Here is a 22490-nt window from a genome sequence, read left to right on the forward strand (position 1 = left end):
TCGTGGAACATTGCGAGAGAGGCGTCTTCGATGGTATGGTCACGTAGTTCGCGCTAACGAGAATTCACTCGATAAGATTGAATATCAAAGTCGATGGTAAGCGACCAAAAGGCTGACTGAAACAACGGTGGCTTGATACGCTGGATCGGGATTTGAAAGCCTCGTGATTGTATCCAGATCAGGCATTTGATAGAACCAAATAGCGAAACCGATCACAAGGAGCCGACCCTGCTTGTGAATGGGACAAAAGCTGAAGAAAAAGAATATGGTCTTATGCTAGGAGGTATGCGGAGACGATGTAGACAATATCTCACCTTTCTTAACAAACTACATCCAAATATCTACTTCGTCTACTTCGAGATGCAAAACCAAGGACAACTACCATTCTTACGCCTGTTATTGAAAGGGAAACGGAAGACATAATATCTGCAGATAGGAAACCAACGGATACCGAACGCGTTATTTCTAGGGCCCGAATAGAAATTTCAAGGAAAAGTAGAGAAAGCAAAGGAATCGTCATAATTGTCAACCCGGTCCCGGTTTTTCCACATAATTTTTCCCCGTGCTTGGATTTTCCCTCTTTGTGGAGTTGATGCCCCTCAGATCTCTAGCTCGACTTTCTGGTATTAAACGCAACAACAAGTTCGGCAGTGCTCTTTTTCCAAGCACTGATTTCTTGGTGCTAAGTAGTATAACCTTTGAAAAGGTCACTGTGATGGCAAATGCTCTCGTTATCTGCAGCATCTTCTCCGGCCCTTTCTCTGCATTCAATTCCTTGAGCAGGAAAGTTTGCGCTTTTTCACTTTTTAGAGCGTACCTAAAGTAATTAGTCTGGGCTTTATTCAAAACTCTTCACGGGACGGTAGCTTTCTATTTTTTCGCACTTGATTTATGTCCTTTTCGCCTCATTCCTTTCTACAATTTTGTGTCAGCCAGATCATTACGAATATGCCGCTTAACGCTATTTCCAGTTACGCTAGCACTTATTTCTCTACCTTGTTTTTTTTTTTTGCTTTTTGTAGCTTTCTATTTTTTTCTATCTTCTTCTATAGTTTTTAGGTCTGATCTTAATGGGTTCGAGAGGCTCTCAAATCGCCCTCTAGCGTATCAGGCCATTTTGGTTTGAGTCGGGCATTTGATCTTTTTCCATCGACTTCAGTGCTTAGATTAATCTTAGTAGGTCAGCAAGTGTGATCATGGCGCGTTACGCCGTTGGTGCACAGCAAAAACACCGTATCCGAAATTGCGCGGCAGCGTTCATTGTCTTTGATGGTCAGCAAGAATTCGGAACCATAGAGGACGACAGTCAGTGCTTTCCTTATATTATTAATAGAAATTCGTTTCTCAATGTTATGAATTACAATTGGGACTCGCATTCAAAACGAACGAAGTTTCCGTGTGATAAAATGTATAACCAACATTTGTCACTGTCCACCTGCTTACACTCGAATATATCTCATGTCTTACATACTTATATTCTATATGAGCCATTCTTTCCAACGAACTTTTTATTGGATATAAATATCCGGGAAAAATTCGTTCCCTTTTTGCACTCTAGGTACTTATCACGGCGTGTCTTCCCATAAAATGAAAAGAATCCTTAAATCGCATTCCACCCTATTACTCAGGGATGAAAAAATAATAGGAATTCTTGAAAATGTCGTTATAAAATAAATCCCAGAATTTGTTGCTTAAACTATGTAATTACGTTGTCCTCGATAGTACATAGGCAGGTTTTATTGAAGAAAGACTTTGATAGCGATATCATCTAAAAACAAGTCGGAATACCGGAAGCTCGCGCTTCGGGTATAAAGGTTTTGTGTTCATCTTATGTAAGAGACGCACATTTTTCTGTCCGTATATAGCTACAAATCCAACATAATCCTTCATATTTTTCCAAACTACGAGACATACGTACATATTAGAGCCATAGATATCACGCTCACCCTAAACAAACAAACTGCCTATTACCTAGTGTACACATACTTATATGCAAGTATCTACATTTATCGTACCCATATTTCCGATTTACGCCTTATATCTATCTGAATTGGGCACTACCCGCAAAGTTCATTAGCACGCATATATTATATACCTACATACACACATGTCTGGTTGACAAATAACTAAAAAACTAAAACAAAATAATTGTCTGGGACCCAATTCATAAGAATTCATTTCGTTGTGGTATTGACGAATTGATATGTGATGATGATGTCATGCAGGTTGTAGAGTGCACGAAATTCACAAAAAATTGTAAAGTTTCACCCCCTACAACTTTGTTAATAATAGTTGGATTTTCTTCAAACTTGACCAAACTGTGCATTGTATTCTTCATTACACGCATGCCAAATTTTGTACTTCTGGGATGAACATAAGGGGGGTGCCGGGTGAATTTCTAAAATGTGGAAATATACTATTATTAACTTTATTTGTGCAGATATCGGAACCGGATATATTTTGAGGCCTAGATTTCGCAGAGATGCACCACCGTGATTTTTTTCAGATTTTTCGGTTGGATAGGTTCTGAGAACGAGACCTGTTACACTTTTTGTGAGTCATATTTTGAACCCTCACTCCCCTACGTTTCATCTAATTTCAAATATTGAACCAGATTCGAAAAGTACTAATTGAGACCTTTCATTTAATACCCTACATGGCTACATTCTGTGAAAAAAAAATTTGCACCCTCCATTCACATGTACGGGGAGCCCCCCCTTAAACTTAACACAAGATGGCGCCACTTACTGCATGTAAAGGGATCACCAGATTACATACTCTCACCAATTTTCGTGACAATCGGTCTAGCCGTTTCCGAATAAATCGGGTGTGACAGACAGACAGACAGACAGACAGACAGACAGACAGACAGACAGACAGACAGACGGACAGACGGACAGACAGACACCGTCTCGATTCTAATAAGGTTTTGTTTCACACAAAACCTTAAAAAGTGTCCGGATGGCTCAAGTGGTTAGAGCGCTGGGCTATCGTAGCGGAAGGGCGCGGTTCAAATCTCGCTGGGGGCAGAGGAATTTGTTATCGTGATTGGATGTCGGACACCAGTCGACTCAGCTGTGAATGAGTACCTGAGTCAAATCAGGGTAATAATCTCGGGCGAGCGCAATGCTGACCACATTGCCTCCCACAGTGTACTGTGGTGTACCGTTACGGTCTTGAATGAAGTGCTCTAACACACTTCAAGGCCTAGATCCAATATGGATTGTTGCGCCAACGATTATTATTATTATTATTATCATCTAAAAGCTTCGTAGCAAATGCAAATTAAAGATATATTTAGATGAAGATCTTCCACGCACGATTTTTTTTAATAATCCGAAGGTATTTTTCGGAATCACGTTTATCTCTATCTCATGCCTGTACTAATCTTGTTAGTAATATCAAACCGTTTAAATAGTATCTACTTCTGGGTTCTATTTCGTTCCCTATTCCTAGTTATTCCCCGGGGACACAGGCAAACACGGCACAGTAAAAACTTTTTCCTTTAAAGCTCAAAGAAAGAAGTAGGGAACACAAATGCCTTGATGGGGATGCAATATAAATAGGCACAGTCTCGTCTCATAAACCAACCCTCATATTTTTTTCACACATAATTCAACAATTGTTCACAACTTACCCAAGAGGATGGAGATCGTGAAATTTCTCCAAATTTCATTTTCACAGACAGACTTGCAATGGGAAAACTGATGAACATTAAAAAATAAAACGAGAGAATATTCACATGAATTCTTGCGCAAAGATCTGCTTTTTGCTTGATAGGATGATAAAGGACACGCCGTATATGAAAAAGGTAGGCAATGGTAAATAATTCATGGACTACTACTTGACGGAGTGTTCCAAGGAGAGTTTACTTTTGTGAGCTTTTCACGACCCAGCGCACTTTTACCGTGGATGAGTGAAATACGAATACATTGTTTGCATATGACGAACGAGTGAGACCTAAGTGAACAATTTGCAAATTTAAAATTACCGCTCTAAGGCCATTTACACGGAATATGTACATATATTAAGTTAACTGACAAGTTCGTGAAGTTTTAACCTAAATCAAATGAAATGGTGCGAAGTGGGGGTTGTACAGCGGACGGAAAAGATTTCTATTGCTGGTTGATGAGGGCAATGAAGGGTCTCAGAACGCTACCATTTTTAAGATTTATTGATGATTATAGCATTATATTCAGTAACGGAAGCAAGTGATAAACCCATACTCTTGTGTCGTCGATCCTTTTCACATCAAAGATTGCATCCTAGTTCTCAATTTTGAGAATGAACCCTTGAAACTTCCCCCCTTAGAGTAGATTGAACAGTTGGGACTTAACGCCATAGCACCACCGTTGTAGAGTTTCCTAATGAACAGCCATGCAGCCACCTGCATCTTAAACGACTGCCTTAATTTAGTGCTGATCAGGTTACCTGGCTTTGACTTTCTGCCACAATCACATTTCTGCTACTAATAAAATGGTATTTGTAGCCTGAAATATGATTACCATTTGGCCAGGTCAGACTCATAATCTGGTTTTCCGACCCTGCCACCGATGGCCAAACCGTTATATATAAAGATTTACCTGCATTCCCAGGAACGTAGTCATTCTCACCAGGATGCTCAATGCTTGCACGTCTTGCAAATCTAGACCAATTACGACCAAAAAAGGATTTACATATATTCGTCAGCTGTCCCGTATTCATAAAACAGCACGTCCACCCCAACTCAGACACGTGAGCACCGGAACCAGAATCGACGCGTGTGGGATTTCCACCCACTAAAAATCGCATTTGGTGTTTCCAACCCTGAACTCATGGAACTGCCATTCAGGTGTTACTTCGCGGTATTTTTACGTTTTCGTCTTTCAGGCTCTCTCAACTGTTGCTGATGTTCGTTATTGAAATGGTCACTGTTTTCTCATCAGCTAGGGTTAGTCTGGCCCTTCCAGCCAGGAGTTCATCGTTGCGTAGACATCCACATCCTTTGGAGACTTTGCTGTAATAATCGCAACCACTTCATTGACACCCAATAGCCATGGTCTTCCCTTAGAGGCAAAGGCTAAGCACTCAATTATGCACCATATTTTATGGCAGAGAGCCCAGTACCGAGCTTTATAATACTCTCACTTTAGCGATGTTTTCTCAGGGGTCCTTATCCTCTCCAGACTAATCAGTCTAATTAATTATCGGCACAACGACTAAATATTCAGAAACCAGCAATTTCTGCTGTTGATTTTCCACTGGACAGGGACTATTCTTTCTTTTGGCTCCCCTTGAAGGTGTTGACAAATACGTCGGACTGCTACTCACTACTGTCTGCAAAACTTTGTTGAGAATTCCATTAAAACTAGAGATCTTAGTGTTGCCCATGCACGCATATTTTTCTCTGTTCATCGTCGGTAGCTGAAGGTACCACGTACTTGGAAAATTGGATCGTCGTTTGTCTCGCAATGTTTTTGTGAAAAGAAAACAGGTCGATAATATTGTTTTCTAAGAAGCGGCAGGCCTATGATGATCTGTGTTGTGGAAGGGTGCGGGGTACGGATGCTTGAATTATTCCGTTTGTTCTTTTGAACGGCCTCTTTTAGGCTACCTCGCATCTCCTGTAAATCACCTCTTGACCATCGATGCAGGTTTCCCGGCACCCTTTAGGAAGTGCAGTCTCTCTTCCTTCTTATTATTATTTTCTTTTCCATTTATTTTCAACGCGACTGTGCTTCGTCCGCTTAATGCTTATCGTCTTATTTAATGCTGTCAAAGTGATAAGCCTACAACAGCGAGACAACACAATAGATGAACACAAAGATCTACGACGAGCAGACTTAAACCCGTGCAACGAGATTGAGAAGCTGACGCCCAAAGAAAGGATCACCAATGGAGATGGGGTGGGCCGAGATTCTAGCAAATTTGCTTGTTTGAAAATATGGAGCTAGAAATGATGCGATCTATTTCTTACCCCAGCAGATGAATTGCCTACTAGGAAGTAGTCGCCTCTTTCGCAAAATAGTATTGATTTTTTTTGCAATCCAATTGTTAATTTGGATTATCATTTCTGCTGTAGCGTTAATAGATACATTTTAAGCGCCAGGGAAAGAGGGGGGTCCTCCTCAAAAGCCCTCACCGCCCATTCGAGTAACCCTTCCCCTGCTTGCCCAACTGTTGGTCACAGTGAATATAGTTCTCACTATACTGCTAAGCGCCTTTTTTGGTTAACGGCAGGTTCCCTATAGTCCGCTGAAAGAATATGACCTCCCATAATTCTCAAGCACCATGTCCAGCTTCGTGAGTGCTTCAAACAGGACATTTTCCCGAATATTCAATATTATACTACACCACTCATGCCTTATAATCGTGGACTATGATTTTCACGATTTTCGCGCCACGTCCTATCGCGTGCAAACTTAGATGTATTTGCTTGTATTTAGCAAGTCTGGCGCGAGGTGAAGCATAGCAGTTCTATGTACGGATTTTTTCACTTCCGCCTTCATAAATCAATCTTGGGATTCCATTATTTCCTGCAAGATTTAGCCTCTCAATTTCATACTGCTGGTTGGTCTGTTTGTCTCTTACCCGTAACTACGGTTTCAATCTATTCCAGTAGTCACAGCCACATAGTTGGCCTTCCCGCAGATGGTTTTCAAAACGAGGTCCTGGGGCGTCGTCCAGTTATTGAGGTTGATTTATATCTGCTTGACCTGCGATTGGCTTTAAGGGCTCTCCTGTATTCTGGGTATTACCTGCGGCTTGCAATGTGTTGATGGTCCACCCCCTTTGTTTTTGCATAACGTGAAAATTTTGTCGATTGTGCAATCTTCACTGATATGGCCTTCTATTCCGTGAAATTGGGGTCGATCCTACAATTCTGACGGATATAGCTTTGCTTATTCCACCTTGCCTGGATATTCTACTTACGCAAGTATATTCCTCCACTATAAGGCCGAAGCCGAGGCATCTGAAGTAACGCTTCAATGTCAGTTGCTTCTTAAGCCGACTTATAGCCCAGTATACTCATACTTTCATTGCTCTCAACAGTCTGAGTACTATCTCAACTGGTATCTTGATGATAGCGGTGTCTGCCACATCCTATTATTTTCATAACACCAACCACTATTAGCATTGGTTTCACACTTTGTTCGATTGTCGTCTTGCGCAGCCCCTACCTTCACACAATATGACCGCGCGTTCGGAAGAAATAAACCATGACTGATTACATCTTAATAATTATCCTCGGCCGAAGATCCTATTTCCTTATAAAGGCCCTCTTGTAGGGCCCCTTTCAGCCCCAAATTTAACTTAGGATCCAGAACCACACCGAGATGCTTCTCATGGTAGAATAGTGCTAATCTTTGTCCATTTAGCTGCGGGAAATCTTCGAGTATCTTCGTCTTCGTGGTACATAGCATGAGCTGCGTTTGGGTTTGGGTATCAACTGGAGCAACGGCGAAATGGCGCCGTTCTGGGGTGTCCCTCTGTTCATAGCTCTGGTCAAGTGGTGACCTTCTAAACCAGATTGGATTATCCTGGTTCCTCGTGCGAATGCTATCCAATGCGTGTCTTACGTATTACGCACCCGTCCAATTCTATTCTGGTCAGAACTTCTTCGATGGCCTTGGTACTAACTTTAGTCAATGTTCCCTCTATATCTAGTAAGCTAGCTAAGGTATATTGCTTGTAGTGTAAGGCCCGCTCAACCATGCTGATTACCTCGTGGGGAGTGGTTTCTGTGGGTTTATCTTTGAGGAATGGAGGAGGTCGGCCTCTCTATGAATTCTCTTATGGGAATGTTCAGAATACGCTCTAGGATCTTCAACCCGATTGAGGTGGAGCTGATTCGCCGAAACTCCTTTACGGAATCATGCCCGCACTTTCGGTATAAAACCTAGATGCACGTGTCTCCATGGGTACGGTACATATCCAAACGAAATACTGTTCCGGTAATAAAGCCAAGACACAACCCTTTCTTGCTGTTTCAGTAGTACGCTTGTCATGAAAATGTTATCATTGCGTGCATCGGAAAGTTTGTTTTTGCAACTTGACCAAACTTGCTCCAGTCGATGCTCCTGAGGTCTTTGAAAGAGACTTCTAAAGTGAAATTTAGACATAGAAGTGTCCAACTGTGATCTGAGAAAGATCTCATTTCAGAGACTCTCCAAGTGTCCACCCTGGAAGCCCCATGGTTGGCGAGTCGTGTGATATCAACGACCTCCATCCAACCACCACAATCCTCCGAGCTGGGCAAATGAAATGTCAGCGTACTGCCTCTGTTATACACCGATAAGTGTGTCCGTTTGGTCCATTTTTAAGGTTTTGTGTAAACACAAAACCTTATTAAAATCGGTTTACTGTCTGTCTGTCTGTCGGTCTGTCTGTCTGTTTGTCCGTCACACGCATTTTTCTCGGAAATGGTTGCAGCGATTGACACCAAATTCGGTAGAAGGGTGGGAACTGTGAACGCTCACGCATACAGCGAGTTACATCCTTTTGTGATGAATTTAAGGGGGGGTGGTCCCCATACATGCAAAAGAGGGGTGTAATTTTTTTTCATCAAATATAGTCGTGTGGGGTATCAAATTACAGGTCTCCGTTAGTACTTTTCGAAGCCGGTCTTAGTTTTGACATTTGTTGGAAAGGTGGGGAGTGCGGGGGGTTGAAATTGATCATTCCTTTAAGGGGGCCATTCTCAGAAACTACCAAACCGAAAAATCTGAAAAAAAAACAGGAGGCTGCCACTATATGGTGCCTGGGCTCCGAAATACCTTACATACTGATATCTGTACAAATAAAGTTAATAATAGTATATTACTATAATTTTTAGTAATTGACTGCAAAACCCCCCTTAAGTTCATCCTAGCACCACGACAATATAGGGTATAACATAGAGCAGGATCTCACCAAGTTTGGTGGAAACCGCACTATTACTAACAAAGTTATAATACGTCAAAGTTGTTGCTTCTTTGCAAATTCAAGACTATGAATCTCATTCTCACATAATATATGCATATATTACGTGCTACATACTAAGAAATACACAAAACCTTTCGTACCTGAAGCGTCCAGCTTCCGGTTTCCCGACTTGTTTAGTGTTAACAATGCATTTATTTCGAAACAAGATAAACCAACGGATTAATCTAAATATTGCCTATCGTTGGCTGCAACATTTTCCCATCTCTCAAGTAGTTTTCAAAATCCATCGCAAAAATAATTTAAGGGTTTGGGGGGCGATTCAAATTTGAAGCCAATTTTCAACTTCTTCGAAAGAATTGAATAGTGCTGCTTCTATCGGAACAGCCAGTAATCGGAGGAAGCAATATCTGGTGAATACGGTGGGTGCGTTAAAATATCCCTTTTGAGTGTTTGCAAATAACTTTTCACGACGTTTGCGACATGAGGCCGAGCGTTATCATGCAAAGGAATGATTTTTTCGTGCTTTTCCTCATATTTTGGCCTTTTTTCTCGTAACGCTCGACTCAAACGAATCAGTTGTAGTCTATACCGATTGTCCGTAATGGAATAATGTCCAGGTTTCAGGAGTTCATAATACACAATTACCTTTTGGTCCCACCAGATTACAACATGATCTTCGAACCATGGATGTTGGGCTTTTTGTTGATGTTGAGGTCGATGGTAACCGTTAACTGGGCTTAGCGTAGTATTTTTATTCTTGGAATTATCATAAAATATCCAGTTCTTTTTTGCCTTTAAAGCAGCTGCTCGCAAATACCTAATCGCCTTTCCACATCTTTCGGTTTAAGTTGATAAGGTACCCTGTGTCCCTGCATGTGGTACAATCCCATGGATTTTAATCGTACTGAAATTGCTTTCTGTGTTATTCCTAGTGACTTTTCAAGCTCATCCTGCGTTTGAATCACATTTTCATCGAGTAATGCATCTAATTCCCTCGTCTTCGAATTTTTTTGGTTGTCCAGGACGAGGCTTGTCATCAACGCTAAAATCACCATCCTTGAATCATCGAAACCATTCCCGACATGATTTATCACGTGTATCATTGTCACCATACACTTCTACAATCATTCTTTAGTCTTGATATGACTTGATTGTAAGATTCTTTCTATTCGGAACCTAGGGACTTCTATCACTCAATGCTTGAGGGCAGCACTACCGCATGGGGGCTTCTTGTTGATCCGCTTTTATGTAATCCGTTTTGGGCATTTAGTCACTGACCCTGGACGCCAGCAAAGAAACTTTCTTGACGATTTACTGGGCTAAGACTACGGGTCGAGAAATACTGAGCCTAGACTGTTTCGAAGAAATGTTTTCCAATATCGTCAAATTTTACTCTCAAGATAACTGAACCTTTTGAAGTCACGGTGGTCATTTTAAAATAAACGTAGAAAGCACAGCTTAAGTAATTTTATTAATATAAAGTTAACGAAAAACTTCACAACTTTTTATCATCTGCTCTCTTCTTTGAATGTCAAAATGTCAATATTAATTTCCTAACTTCCATAATTTTTTTTGTGACCAAATCTAGGCCTACTCTGCCACAGAGAACACCGGTGGTGGCAACTGTCAATCGTATTAACAACATTCGAAATAAAATTCGAAATAAATTTCGAATGTTGTTAACCCCGCTGCACCACAATTCTATAAATTTCAGCTGCACTTTTTTTCCAATTGAAGTAGAAAAGTAAATGCTGGCTAGTTACCAAAAAATTCGACGTTCTTCACATAAAAAACCCGGTATTTTGCATAAAACTTAAAGCAATATCCACTGTATATTATTGACGGATATCTACTCTCTCTGCATAATTGCAACGAGCTGCCAATACATTATATTACAAACATTAATGGCCACTAGAGCCATCTCTTAAAACCGGACCGAATTAATTTGTACCCACGGTTGTTCGGTGCCTTATTACCGTCGCAGCCAAGCAACAGGATGGCCTTCTTTTCTGCGATGATGAACGATGGATGCTGTAGTTTTTCTGGTGGCAGGCGTGCAGACTTTAATATCCACCAGCAACTCCTTGGCGGCGTCGATTGCATTCAGGTCGCCGTCCGGTTTTTCAACTTTGAAGTTCGTCTTTCCAGTGCCTCCTGGTACTGCATTTATGTGAAACAGGAAAGGTTGGCTGCTCACTTGGGATTCCTCTTCCTTGAATACTACCCAGCCAGGCATGGAGGTTCTGGGGTTTGGAAAAAGGTGGAATTAGACGAGCTTGTCTTCACCCATGCGGACCTTTGGCAACCTGATACGGGCTAATGCGCTCCTGGGAGCCGTTGGAGTCAATCTTAAGGTGTTGTTTGTTTAAGTCTCATACGAACCGAGAAAGTCCCACATAGGAGGAATCAAGGCAGAGGATCCTCCTGTTCCCCATTATTATCCGGCAGATGATCAATGACCATCTCCAACAGCTTGGCCCCAACGCTGGTTCAAATTTCTGTGCCAGTTTGCCGCTAGGGAAATTAGCTACCATAGCGACACCCGCAAGTGATTCCTAGCCACATCGCTGAAAGGTTTCGCAGTGAGTGCTTCGTCAGCTGGAACTTGCTTTGCTGCTTGCAAAGGTTGCTTGGCGTCCGAGCCCTTGAACACTGTGCTCTTGTTTTGTTGTTCGATCTCATTCTGTGATTGATTGCGCTAAATTTCGTCCTCTGTTGGATTCCTAGGCGTTTGTTGTTGTATTCCCCGGCAATCGCTTTGTATTTACCCAATCCTTATGCTTTTTATTTTATAAGGTTTGACTGCATGTCTTGGGGCACAAGTAATCCGGGAAGAATGTCTACCCAGGCTGACCCGGTCGTCAAGGTAAGGGCTTTACTTGAAACTCAAAGTGTCTCAGGCATTCTCTCTAGTTCTAGTTTCTAGTTCCTCACTGGCCACGCAGCTTTCGGTCTATACTGTTCCACCGCGGTTTGCGGTCCCGATGACACCTTTTGCAGGCTGTTGCTTTAGTTTTTCCTCCGCCAGGTCCACTTGCTCCAAAAAAAAAAAATAACCAACACCCTTGGCCATCCGAAAAGGGTTTTCAGCGGTTAAGGGGGGGGCTTGCTGAATTATGCGACCTTAATCTGACCGGGCCGCCAGTTCTCAGTCGAAAATGATTTAAAATGTTGTGCTGCATCACAGTTTTTAGGCAAAGCTTGGGGGTCTGCCTAGGTAATTCGAATAGGTTTTGTCTAGTAGTGTCATAATCGGGTATACCACTTACATATTTTGTTACTCGATTCTGTTTATCAATCCTTATTTTAGTAACTGTTTTCAACCGTTTTATATATCGATAGTAGAAGCGTCAATCCTTTATCACTAACTACGATGGGATTCTCTTCTATTATTGTCGTTTAACTTTAACTCATTTTTTCTCTCTCCCAAGGCTGACCACTTTGTATCATGTCTTTTAAAATCGAATCGATTTCATTTCACCTCAGGTATAATTCCCACAAAGGCGCGATGGCTGAGTTAATTGAGCTTCTTGACATCGTTGCCTCGGACTCCAATTCCAGTTGTCATTGATGTTTATATTAGTCTTTATAGTTGTCTCGCTGCTGTAGGTTAGTTATTTGCACAATATTAATTATGATGATAATGAAAATGGAGCACAACTAGGGGAAAACAATAAGAAAGATTAGACGCTTGACAATGGTATCCTTCCAAAGGATCTCATTTTGTTCGCTGAATTTTATTATTAATCTAGGATTGTTTGGGGATGACTATTTAACTTTTTATGTTTATGGTGTCAGTATTCTTAGATTTTAAGATTTCGTCGAGCTCTTCGGCAGAATACTTTCATGCAGTCTTAAGATGACAGCACGATTTGCTCTTCAATACTTCATAAATTTTCTCGATGGCTCAAATAAATCTAGGATGCCCACTCGTGTATTTCAAATTGAATTCAATCGAGATGAACTGGAAACCTTGCAGTATTTTCTCAAAAATGATTGATGTTGATATTCACTCAATAAGCTGTATATGTAAATTGCCGTACATGCATGTTTGAAACCCATTTCAAACAGGACATTCCGCGAAACTGCCTCAATTACTCACAAACAGTACCCTTTCCGCCATATCCTAGCCACCACTTGACCTTATCCGTTCGAAATATTACAATTTCATCCAACTTTAATTAAATATTTCACTTCTCCGAATTGCAATCCTTTTGAGGACTAAATGGAAAAATTTTGCGTGAAACCGCCGCTTGTATGTAGTACTTGGTATGCATGTGGCATTTTCAAATTTCAGTGCAATATGCAGGCGAAGATTTGTAGAATGCATAAGTGCTTGCCAAAGGCTGTGGTCCGCCTGCAGGACCCGCATGTATGTGCACATGCATGGCATGCCACTGTTATTGAATGGAAACAGCCGAAACGATAGCTATAAGGACATAAGGCATAATTACGGGAAGCGTTAGAGCAAAGTTTCAATTTTCACAAACTAGGTCAAGCTCTTCGTACACAGAAAGCACTAAATGTTGCACGCAATAATGTGTGGTGCAACCTACATTGAGGATGCTTGAGCTGAAGCAATCAATTTTTTACACGTAATGTGAGAAGACGGCATCAATTCCTTGTCAGGGTGTTGCGAAGTGTTCGTTAAAGAAGGATTTTGCCTAACGAAGGATAATGTGTGATTTTCAAATGTACAGCTTGGGGTATTCCTAACATGAGCGAATATCTTCCGAAATCTTGCGGAAATGAAACGGATAATAGACTACCAGACGTCCGAATTATTTACCTGATATCGCACAACGTTGTTGTTGTTGCTCCTTTTTTCCCCTGGGACCTGATACTACCCACGCACCACAGCCAACTGCTGACCTTTACCTTTTGCTATCGAAATGTAAAAAAAATGATATCATTGATGCAAGCAGACTTAGAGTTGCCTGCTGAATAGGCATAACAGTTAGCAGGCAGCACTTTGTATTCATCAATGAAATTGTTGATACGAACCTTGATTATAGAATTAAGCAGTTTGGCAAACACATTAATGACAGCAATAGGACGGTATCTGGTCAAAAGTTCTGGGTCCTTAAGTGTTTTTGGGATGGATACCACCCGAATAGTAGACCTGTCCTCAGAAGAACTCAGCTTGCACCAGATGAGGTTAAGCCTCGGAGAAAATGTTTCTAGCGTCAACCAGCATACATGTTGTTAAGTGATATTATGCATACCAGGGGCGGAGGCGTGTTTGTGCCTAGTCAAAGTAGCAGTCAGCTCTTTTAGAGAGAAGGGTTGAGAAACAGTGGGATACCTAAGGATATCCAGCCACAAAATCAAGATATTCAAGATTCAAGATTCAAGATTGTTCTTAGGATCCCAACATGAGGACTTGTCACTAAGGTAACCACCAAAACTCTTTATGGATCGACATATCTTGTTAGTCAGTCACACCAAATTTCAGGCACAATGCTTACGCTTCACGTCAGCAACAACAATCCTCCGCAGACGTTTGGCTCCCTTAAATAGGGGAAAATTTGCGGTCCTAATCTACTCCTGAATCGCCTATACGTAATTTGTTTCCTTTTAAAGTACAATTTAAGCTCCGGGGCCCACCACGTCTTCGGTTGGCCCATGTGGTTAGTGCAAGGTCTAGTTGCATCAGCAATTTCCCTTTTCAAAGTGCTAGTAAGAGTAAAAATATCTATTTGAAGCGATAATTTGCTGATCTGTGCATTTAACCTATTTGAATCAATCTTGAATTTAGACTAAATATTTAGCACCTGCATCGAGATGCAAACGGGAGTGTGGTAACCATTAGATGTTTTATCCATAATTGGATTCCACTTCCAACAATGACTAGCAGAATGAGCAAGAACTATGTCTAGAAGCGAGCCCAGTAGATTAGGCCTAGACGATGGGTTGAAGAAAGTGGGCACCCCATTATTAAGAAAATTAAATGAGGAGTTGAGGACAGCAGCCTAAAATCCCATCCCTTTATTATTACTGAGGTGCCCAGATTTTTGGATCCAGCGTTAAGATTCTCAGTGACGAGTACATTGTTTTATTTCCGACAAAAGTAAGGAGCCTACCAAAGGCCGTGTTTAACTCCTGGTTAGAGATATTGGAAGGGAGGTAGACTGACAGTGAGGTGGAGTGTTTCAGCTATGGCAATATCATAATCTGAAACATAGATGACTTGGACTTGCGGAATGCGAAAATAACGCCACAGCTGTCATCCCTAAACTTTGCTACAGGTTAAAACCCGAAATAAACTTTGAGAGGGGAGAATGGTTAATAGCATAAGTCTCTTGCAGGGCAAGAATACCTGAAGCTGCTTCCATTAGCATAATATTCTGTATTTGATTTTTTTGCCCTTAGGCTTTGAATATTATACTGTTGTTATGTTCACTAATGCTACGAAGGGAAATTAGGTGATCACTTTCCAAGTCAGTTTGATTAAGTGTCTTCACAATGTCATAGAGCTTACTCTTAAGTTCCTGATCATTTGACCTTATAACAGTTCCATTGAGCATTTGCAATAATGTGCTAATTTCTCTCTGGTACTTCGTTACTACAACGTACAAAGAATTCTCATAGACAGGGCGTCGGTTTGAAAACATTGGAAAGTGTTGTTGCTGGGACTTTCTGTTGCGTCAAGCCCGGACTTCTCTTCTTTACAATATTACTAAACTTGGCTGACCCTTTCTTTCTATTAGAGTCCAGAGTGGTACCTTTGGCACTGGAGATCCCTTTACTGGCATGAGAGGGGAAAGAGCTATCATAGCTATCCAAACCTTGCAGCGGGCTATAATAATTGTTTCACTCACGAGAAGCTCCTGTAACAGTTATGTTTCTAATCGAAGCGATTTCGACATTTTTGATATATTCTACCCATTCATCTCCTATCCCTAAAGTTCCTTCCCACCTCACAGGTCGCTGAACGATTTTCTGGAGAACAATCAAGACTTATAGAGATACGGGCCTTGCAAAATTTGTTGACGTGGCTCAGTCTATCCCGTTTAAAACACTGTGACGAAGTAGGGGACCTCCATTTTCGTGTATGCGAAAAATATATGATCAGGTGAGTCGTTTCACAGGAATTTTACCCTCACAGTTGTCGAAGGCACTCTATCACCACCCGACTCACGACTTCTACAAGTAAGTCTCTCAGCATTAACATTTTTTGCCGAAAATTCACCATTTATCATTTATCGTCTGCATGCGATAACGGAGGGAGATGTTTCTGGTCAACCCATATCTGTAGGCACATCTGAAAGGAATAAAGGCTCTGAAGCCCAGGGAGAAGGTCAAACGACCATCCCGGACCAGTTTATCACCACTAACAGGAGCCTTGAAAGGGAGTTTCACGCTCCTCCAACTGGCCTGTGCAGAGTGAAACCGATTCTGAATATTAAGCAGTTTGATTTCATGATGTAGCTGCAGTAAGTTTAAGTTAAGAGGAGTAGTTTCTGCAGTCTTATTTCTTTCAACTAGTAGGAACCTAGTCCACCGAATTTTGGGGAGCCAAGTTTGGAGAACAGATTTCGAAAGTGGAGAGGGAAGTACAGAGATTTCACAAGGATTAGTAATAACAACTTTGGCAGTCTTTTGGTGGTTGACAGAAATGTCATCCGTCATCACAGAATTCGCCAAAGTAGCATTGGCTCACTGAGTACAACATTAGAAGCAATGTTGGAAGCAAGGTTCTGCAAGGGAGTGTCAGAATAAACCTGCCTTTCGCGTAACAAGTGCTATATAAACAGCTTGCGTTCTATAATACATTTTCCTCACCACATTGGTGAATGTCGATTCCGACAAAAAGTTGGTCATCTCAAGTCTGATAACATAACTTTAGATCATTCTTGCATTACTCCATTCTCTTGACAACCGGGCCAGTTACTTTTCCTTTTACTTCCGGTTGCAATTGTCTTTTTCTTTGGCGTCGATGTTGTCATCGTAGTTGACCTACGTGGAGTCACTGTCGTTGCTATTCAACTTATGTTGCTGTTGTTAATTTTTCGCCTTTTTAGATGCAGCTTGCCCCCCATAATTCTTCTTGCTTCGACCTTGGTAGTAGATCCACGTAGTTTTCCCCTCGTCACCTGTTTGTTCCCCCTGTCTGTCCTCTCTGGTGAGACTACTTACGATTCCGTCTGGTTGCCGAGTTCATCAATGTTTTTTCTCGACAAGTGTGTGTCACGTAACTCGGCGCTTGTCAGTATGTCACTCCGACAGTGTCGTTGAATGCTATGGCTGTGAGAGGGCGGACTAGACTACGCTCGACATCCACCTCACGGAATAGGTGGCTGAATAGTTGCGCGCCGCGATCCGCATCGTACTCTGGTGTGTTGTGATACCATCACAGATTTGCAGACAGAGTCGCAAAATGTATCTGCCCATGCACGGCGATATCTGCCCGAAGTGCAGCAATACGTCAACTGACTGTGTACGACTCCCTTAGCAGGCACAATTTTCTACTAGCTACGTGCGCGGAAGTCTCGGTCCTTCCACTCATCACATCCAACAAATTATTTCCACAGCAGCTGATATTAGTTACCCAGTTAAGCATAATGTTGAGCACCACATCAACGCTATTGGCTCTCCAATCTTTTCTAAGATCCGGCCTTTACCACCCTAAAAGCTTGCTTTTTCACGGAAGGAGCTTCACCAACTGCTTAAGTAGGGTATATGGTATGTAGGATTGATGTTCCAACATAGAGCATTGGTAAAGTGGCTGTGAGAATTAAATCCAGTTTCCGCAATGTCCTCTACATCTGCTTGGCAGATGATATGAAGTTATCTTGAAACAAAGAGAAGACCGGGACGAATAACAAGAATGCGTGTCAGGATATACTGATGTCTTTTACACAGATGGTTCGAAAACAGAACAGGGTTTCGGAGGAGCCACCTCTCAAACAAAAAAGAAAAGTGGACTTCAACGGGACAACAACGGTCTCCAGTGCCAGAAGTATAGTTTCACTAGGCATGCCAAAAAGGAGGTAGATTTATTTCTTAGGTCAAAAAACATTTCCACATCATACATCTCGACATTGTGGATCCTTTACGGATTCTCCGCTTTGGTGTTCTAGCCGTAATAATAACGGACCAGGCGAGGGAGTACGAATCTGCTCCGTTTTTGGAGCTCGGAAAGCTTCTCGATTTTAAATATTTTCGGAGAACTACATACCATCCTCCAATGGGATGCTGGAACGTTGGCATTGGACGGTAAAAGTCGTTTTTGTGACACTTGACGGTCCGTTCTGGTTATGCTTTTCATTTTGATAGGTTTTCGTATAGCTGCCTGTTAAGAGTTTTCTGCCAGCCCTGTTAGCCTGAGAACCTACAACTCCTTGACGGGATGGCCCTCGACAAGAGAGAGGGTTTCGAAGACACTGGATTGTTGCGCCTGAAAAGAGAGTCCGTTGACAAATTGAAGCCGCTTCCACCTTCCAACATCCTTAGAGGCTCCGAAGTCCGCACTTACATTTTGGTGAGGACTGATACCAGCCGGGGGCCGCTACAGCCACCATACAGTGGCTCCTATATGGTCCTCGAGTGTTGGGAAGACAGACCTTCTTTTCATAAGGCAGATGCTACTAGAAGGAAGAGTGAGCACCGCATCCGTTTTGACGTCCGTCGGTTAACCTCTACGGCTGAGTATACACGACACGCGTTTTTCGGGGAAACGCTTTGTTTTCAGTTGGATGCTTAGCTTCGACTGCAGGTCTGTTATTTTTAAATTTTTAAGGTTTTCTGTAAAGCAAAACCTTATTCAAATCGGCTTACTGTCTGTCTATCTGCATGTCTTTTTTTTTGTCAATGGAAGGTGGGAAGCTTCAAAAGCTACCGCTGCCCTGCCGGACGGTTATGTGGGACTCTTACCCACTAAAACCTTCTCCTTGTCCTTCCACTTTCCCGCGAAACTTCTTATGGGTGGCTGGCAGCACCTTTCGGTTCATATTTCCTCGATTTAAATATACGTTCCATTTGATTTTCGGGTTTAAAGTACTGCCCGGTTTTAGCTTCTAATGCAGCCCTATGGACTGCGAATCTCGGACAAGGCGTCCGTTTCAATATTTGGGCACTTTGGGCAATATGGCGAATCATCATGCCCAAACCAATAGAGATATGCTCGACAAACTCAGTGTGCGCTCAAGAACAGGGTAATGTCGAAACCTAAGTCGCCGTGGGGTCGCTCGATCCATTTCCCATATGATTCTGTGGGTCCTGCGGCCTTTTTTTGATGCGTCCAACTTCTCCTACCATTCCGTGATAGCTTCACTTCGTACGAACTGCCACCGACGGGCAGGAGAGTCTCCGGTGGGATGTGCTCGATAGTAAAGTCGTTTTCTTTCTTTCGCCAGAATCTTAATGGGGATCATTCCTGCTATCACGCAGGCTGCTTCATCGGATATTGTTCTATAAGCCCAGCATGTTCGGAGTGCACTTATGCGATATGCAACTCCAATCTTAATCTTATTTCTTGTATTTTTCACTGCATCTTCCTATACAGGGGCTGCATACAGTAGAATCGAACTGACCACCCTCGAAATAATGAGTTGACGACTTGGTGTTGGGGTACATATATGTGGCAGCATTGTCGCAACCAGTGCTCCAATGGCATATGCCTTGGTTGCTGCATACTCCACATGATTTGAAGTTTAGCCTCCCCATCATTATGCCTAAGTATTTGATCGCAGGCTTGGAATGAATGGTTTTTGTTCTCTAGCCAGGACTTAATGGCATAGACTGCTTCATTAGCATAAAGTTCGACTTCTATGAGGCGTACAACAAACGTCACATCAATGTTGTCTGCGAACCAATGGAGGCCACATCAATAGAAAGGTCTAGCGTCAGTACTCCGTTATACATAATAATTCACAAGAGTGGTCCCAGGACGGACCCTTGTGGAACTCCACATGTCGTTTGATATAATTTGATTCCTTCGTCTGATTCGCGGCACAGAAGTCAGCGCGGATACCCAGCAGGTACCTTGACCCGCCTAATTTGATTAGGGACTCATAAATTTTGCTCCATCTCGGGGAATTGAAGGCGTTCTTCACATCGGGAGTGATCACTGCACAGCATTTGTTCTCGTGAAGTGCGGTCATAGCTCTGTTAGCAACCAGGCTAACTGCATCCGTCGTAGACCTCCCCTTTCGAAAACCAAACTGATTCACAAAGAGCCCGCCTCCCTTTTCGGCTGTTGGAAGCATTCTATCACAGATAATACGTTCGGTCTGTATGATGAAGATTCACTCATCGGTTTGTCGGGAAAGAGTATGAGAATCGGCCTCTATGTTTTCCACTCTGTCGGTAATGGCCCTTCCTTGGCGGTGAATACTTCGGCAAACATATTTGGCACCATATTCACTGCTGTCTTAAGAGTTTTGTTGAGGATACTATCCAAGGCAGGAGCCTTTTTTTATGCATTTTTTTTCAGCTTCGAAGACTTCTTCTGTGCTTACCATTGGGAGGGTTTCTGTTTCGTTGACTGCGTCTTTTGGCTTTGAGGCAGACCTTGCGACATTCCTCGATTTCAGAGTTCCACCAGAAGTTCGGTGCTCGTTTCTGGGAACCAGTACTCCTTGGCATGGACATATTGCATGCTCTTCGTGACTTTTAGCTAATCTGAGAAGGCTTATTATTTGCGTTTCCTTCTAGCGTTGTGTTTTGCGGCCGGATCTCTTTGAAAGTTTCCTCGTCAAACCTGCTGACTACTCAGTTTACACTGTCTTCCGGAATCAATTTATTTTAGTAAGTTGATTGATTTCGAATCTGTCTGTTTATACATCTGTCTGTCTGTTTGTCACATGCATTTTTCTCGGAAACGGTTACACCTATTGACGCCAAATTTGGTGGTGAGGGGGGAACTGTAAACGCTCACACATACAATGAATTACATTGTTAATGTGGAATTTAAGGGGGAGGGTCCCCATACATGGAAAAGATATAAGATGGTGTATAATTTTTTTTCACCAAATATAGTCATGTGGGGTATCAAATGAAAGGTCTGGATTAGTACTTGACAGTAACTGACAATTCACATGGGGGGAGTGCGGGGCAATTTCTTTGCCACTTTATGGTGCCTATATAGTGATATCTTTCCAAATAAATTTAATAATACATAGTATATTACTATAATATTTTAGTAAATGACTGCACAGCCCCTCCCTCCCTTAAGTCGATCCTTTGCCAATAGAGGCTATGATATAGAGCGTGATCCTACAAAGTTTGGTGGAGATCGCACTATTACTAACAAAGTTATTATACGTCAAAGTTCGTTCCGTTTCACTGTAAATTCTAAACTTTGAAAAAAGTGGATATTTTAATATAATATATGCGTATACATTACCTGCTAGGGTTGGGAGTATGTTTTTTATAAAATAAATAAAATAAATAAATAAATAAAATATCTGAAGCGCCCGGCTCCGGTTTTCCGAGTTGTTAATTTTTTAGCCTAGTTGGCTTTGAGTTTTAAAAGAAGAAAGTGGGCACAACGGCCATATATATATATTTTTTTAAGTATCTCAAAATAATTTAAATAAAATAATAAAAAGTTTTGTCGGAATTAGTTTTGCATAAATTCTATACTCAAATCTAAAAATGTTAAACAAGAATTAATTTTTGTTTTGTTATATTATTTTCCAGATTGAGCAAATCCAGGCCGAGTATAAGGTCTTGGCTCTGCAGCACCATCCTGATAAAAACAGCGGCGACAAGGAAGCTGAAGCCAAGTTCCAGAAATTAAAGGTAGTCATGATACACACAGTAGATAATAAAACCACAGAATACGTGGTCCTGTTAATAGTTGCACGGTCCATTGGTCATCAAATTAGTAATGAATATTTCAATTCGTGTGCAGGACATCGGAGTCAATTCAGCTCTCAAACCTAATAAATTAGCTACAGAGCGGTTTCTATTAGTAATTCAGTACGAATATGGTTTATTGGTTTCCAAATGAATGGCGTGCCACATTCATGATGCAGAGGATAATCAAGGTGGAACGCATTTTCATTATCCTAGAATCAGAGCCTGCATTTAATTAGTTGTTATCGATTCAGTAGTTGGCTGTGTGGAACCACATTATGCGATAGGTACTACCAATCTATTCATGAATACCACACAATTTGCTTGAAAGGGTGCAAGGAAATGGTCAATATAATATTAATGTCCTAGTGAATTCTGTTTCAAAGCATTCCTATCAATCGAAGTGGTCTGTGGTGATTTATTAGACCACCTGCGATAGCAATAAATTTTATTGAGGATTTTATTATGTATAACGACATGTGGACACACGTGATAAAACGAGGTGGCTTGATATTGGGGTAAGTGCCCTGAATTACCAAGATTAATAGGGGTACACCGCTTTCCACTATTACCTAATTTCGGTGCTAATGCTCATCCAATAATTCAAGTCATTTCATCCGTGAAGGTGTACTTTTCCACAACTCAAACTGAACCCAACCTCCTTGACCTTAAACATATCAACACACGCATCAGTTCATCCCTCAAACAATTAACGTTTCCCCAAGTGTCCAATTAATCTCTCATTATAATTGTCTTTGTCACTTTTCCATCCAATTTTCCTT

The 22490-nt window shown here is 41.7% G+C and overlaps 1 protein-coding gene across 1 annotated transcript in view; it reads left to right on the top strand.

Moving 5' to 3' along the window:
• LOC119657275 (J domain-containing protein) overlaps positions 1-22490 on the top strand; it is a 111883-nt gene that overhangs the window by 53754 nt on the left and 35639 nt on the right. Inside the window, exon 2 of the mRNA XM_038064114.1 lies at positions 21550-21651. Within this exon, the coding sequence (XP_037920042.1) occupies positions 21550-21651 (102 nt within the window). The remainder of the gene's footprint in view (positions 1-21549; positions 21652-22490) is intronic.

This window comes from Hermetia illucens, chromosome 5 (genome assembly GCF_905115235.1).
Source record: "Hermetia illucens chromosome 5, iHerIll2.2.curated.20191125, whole genome shotgun sequence".
Taxonomy (NCBI): Eukaryota; Metazoa; Arthropoda; class Insecta; order Diptera; family Stratiomyidae; genus Hermetia; species Hermetia illucens.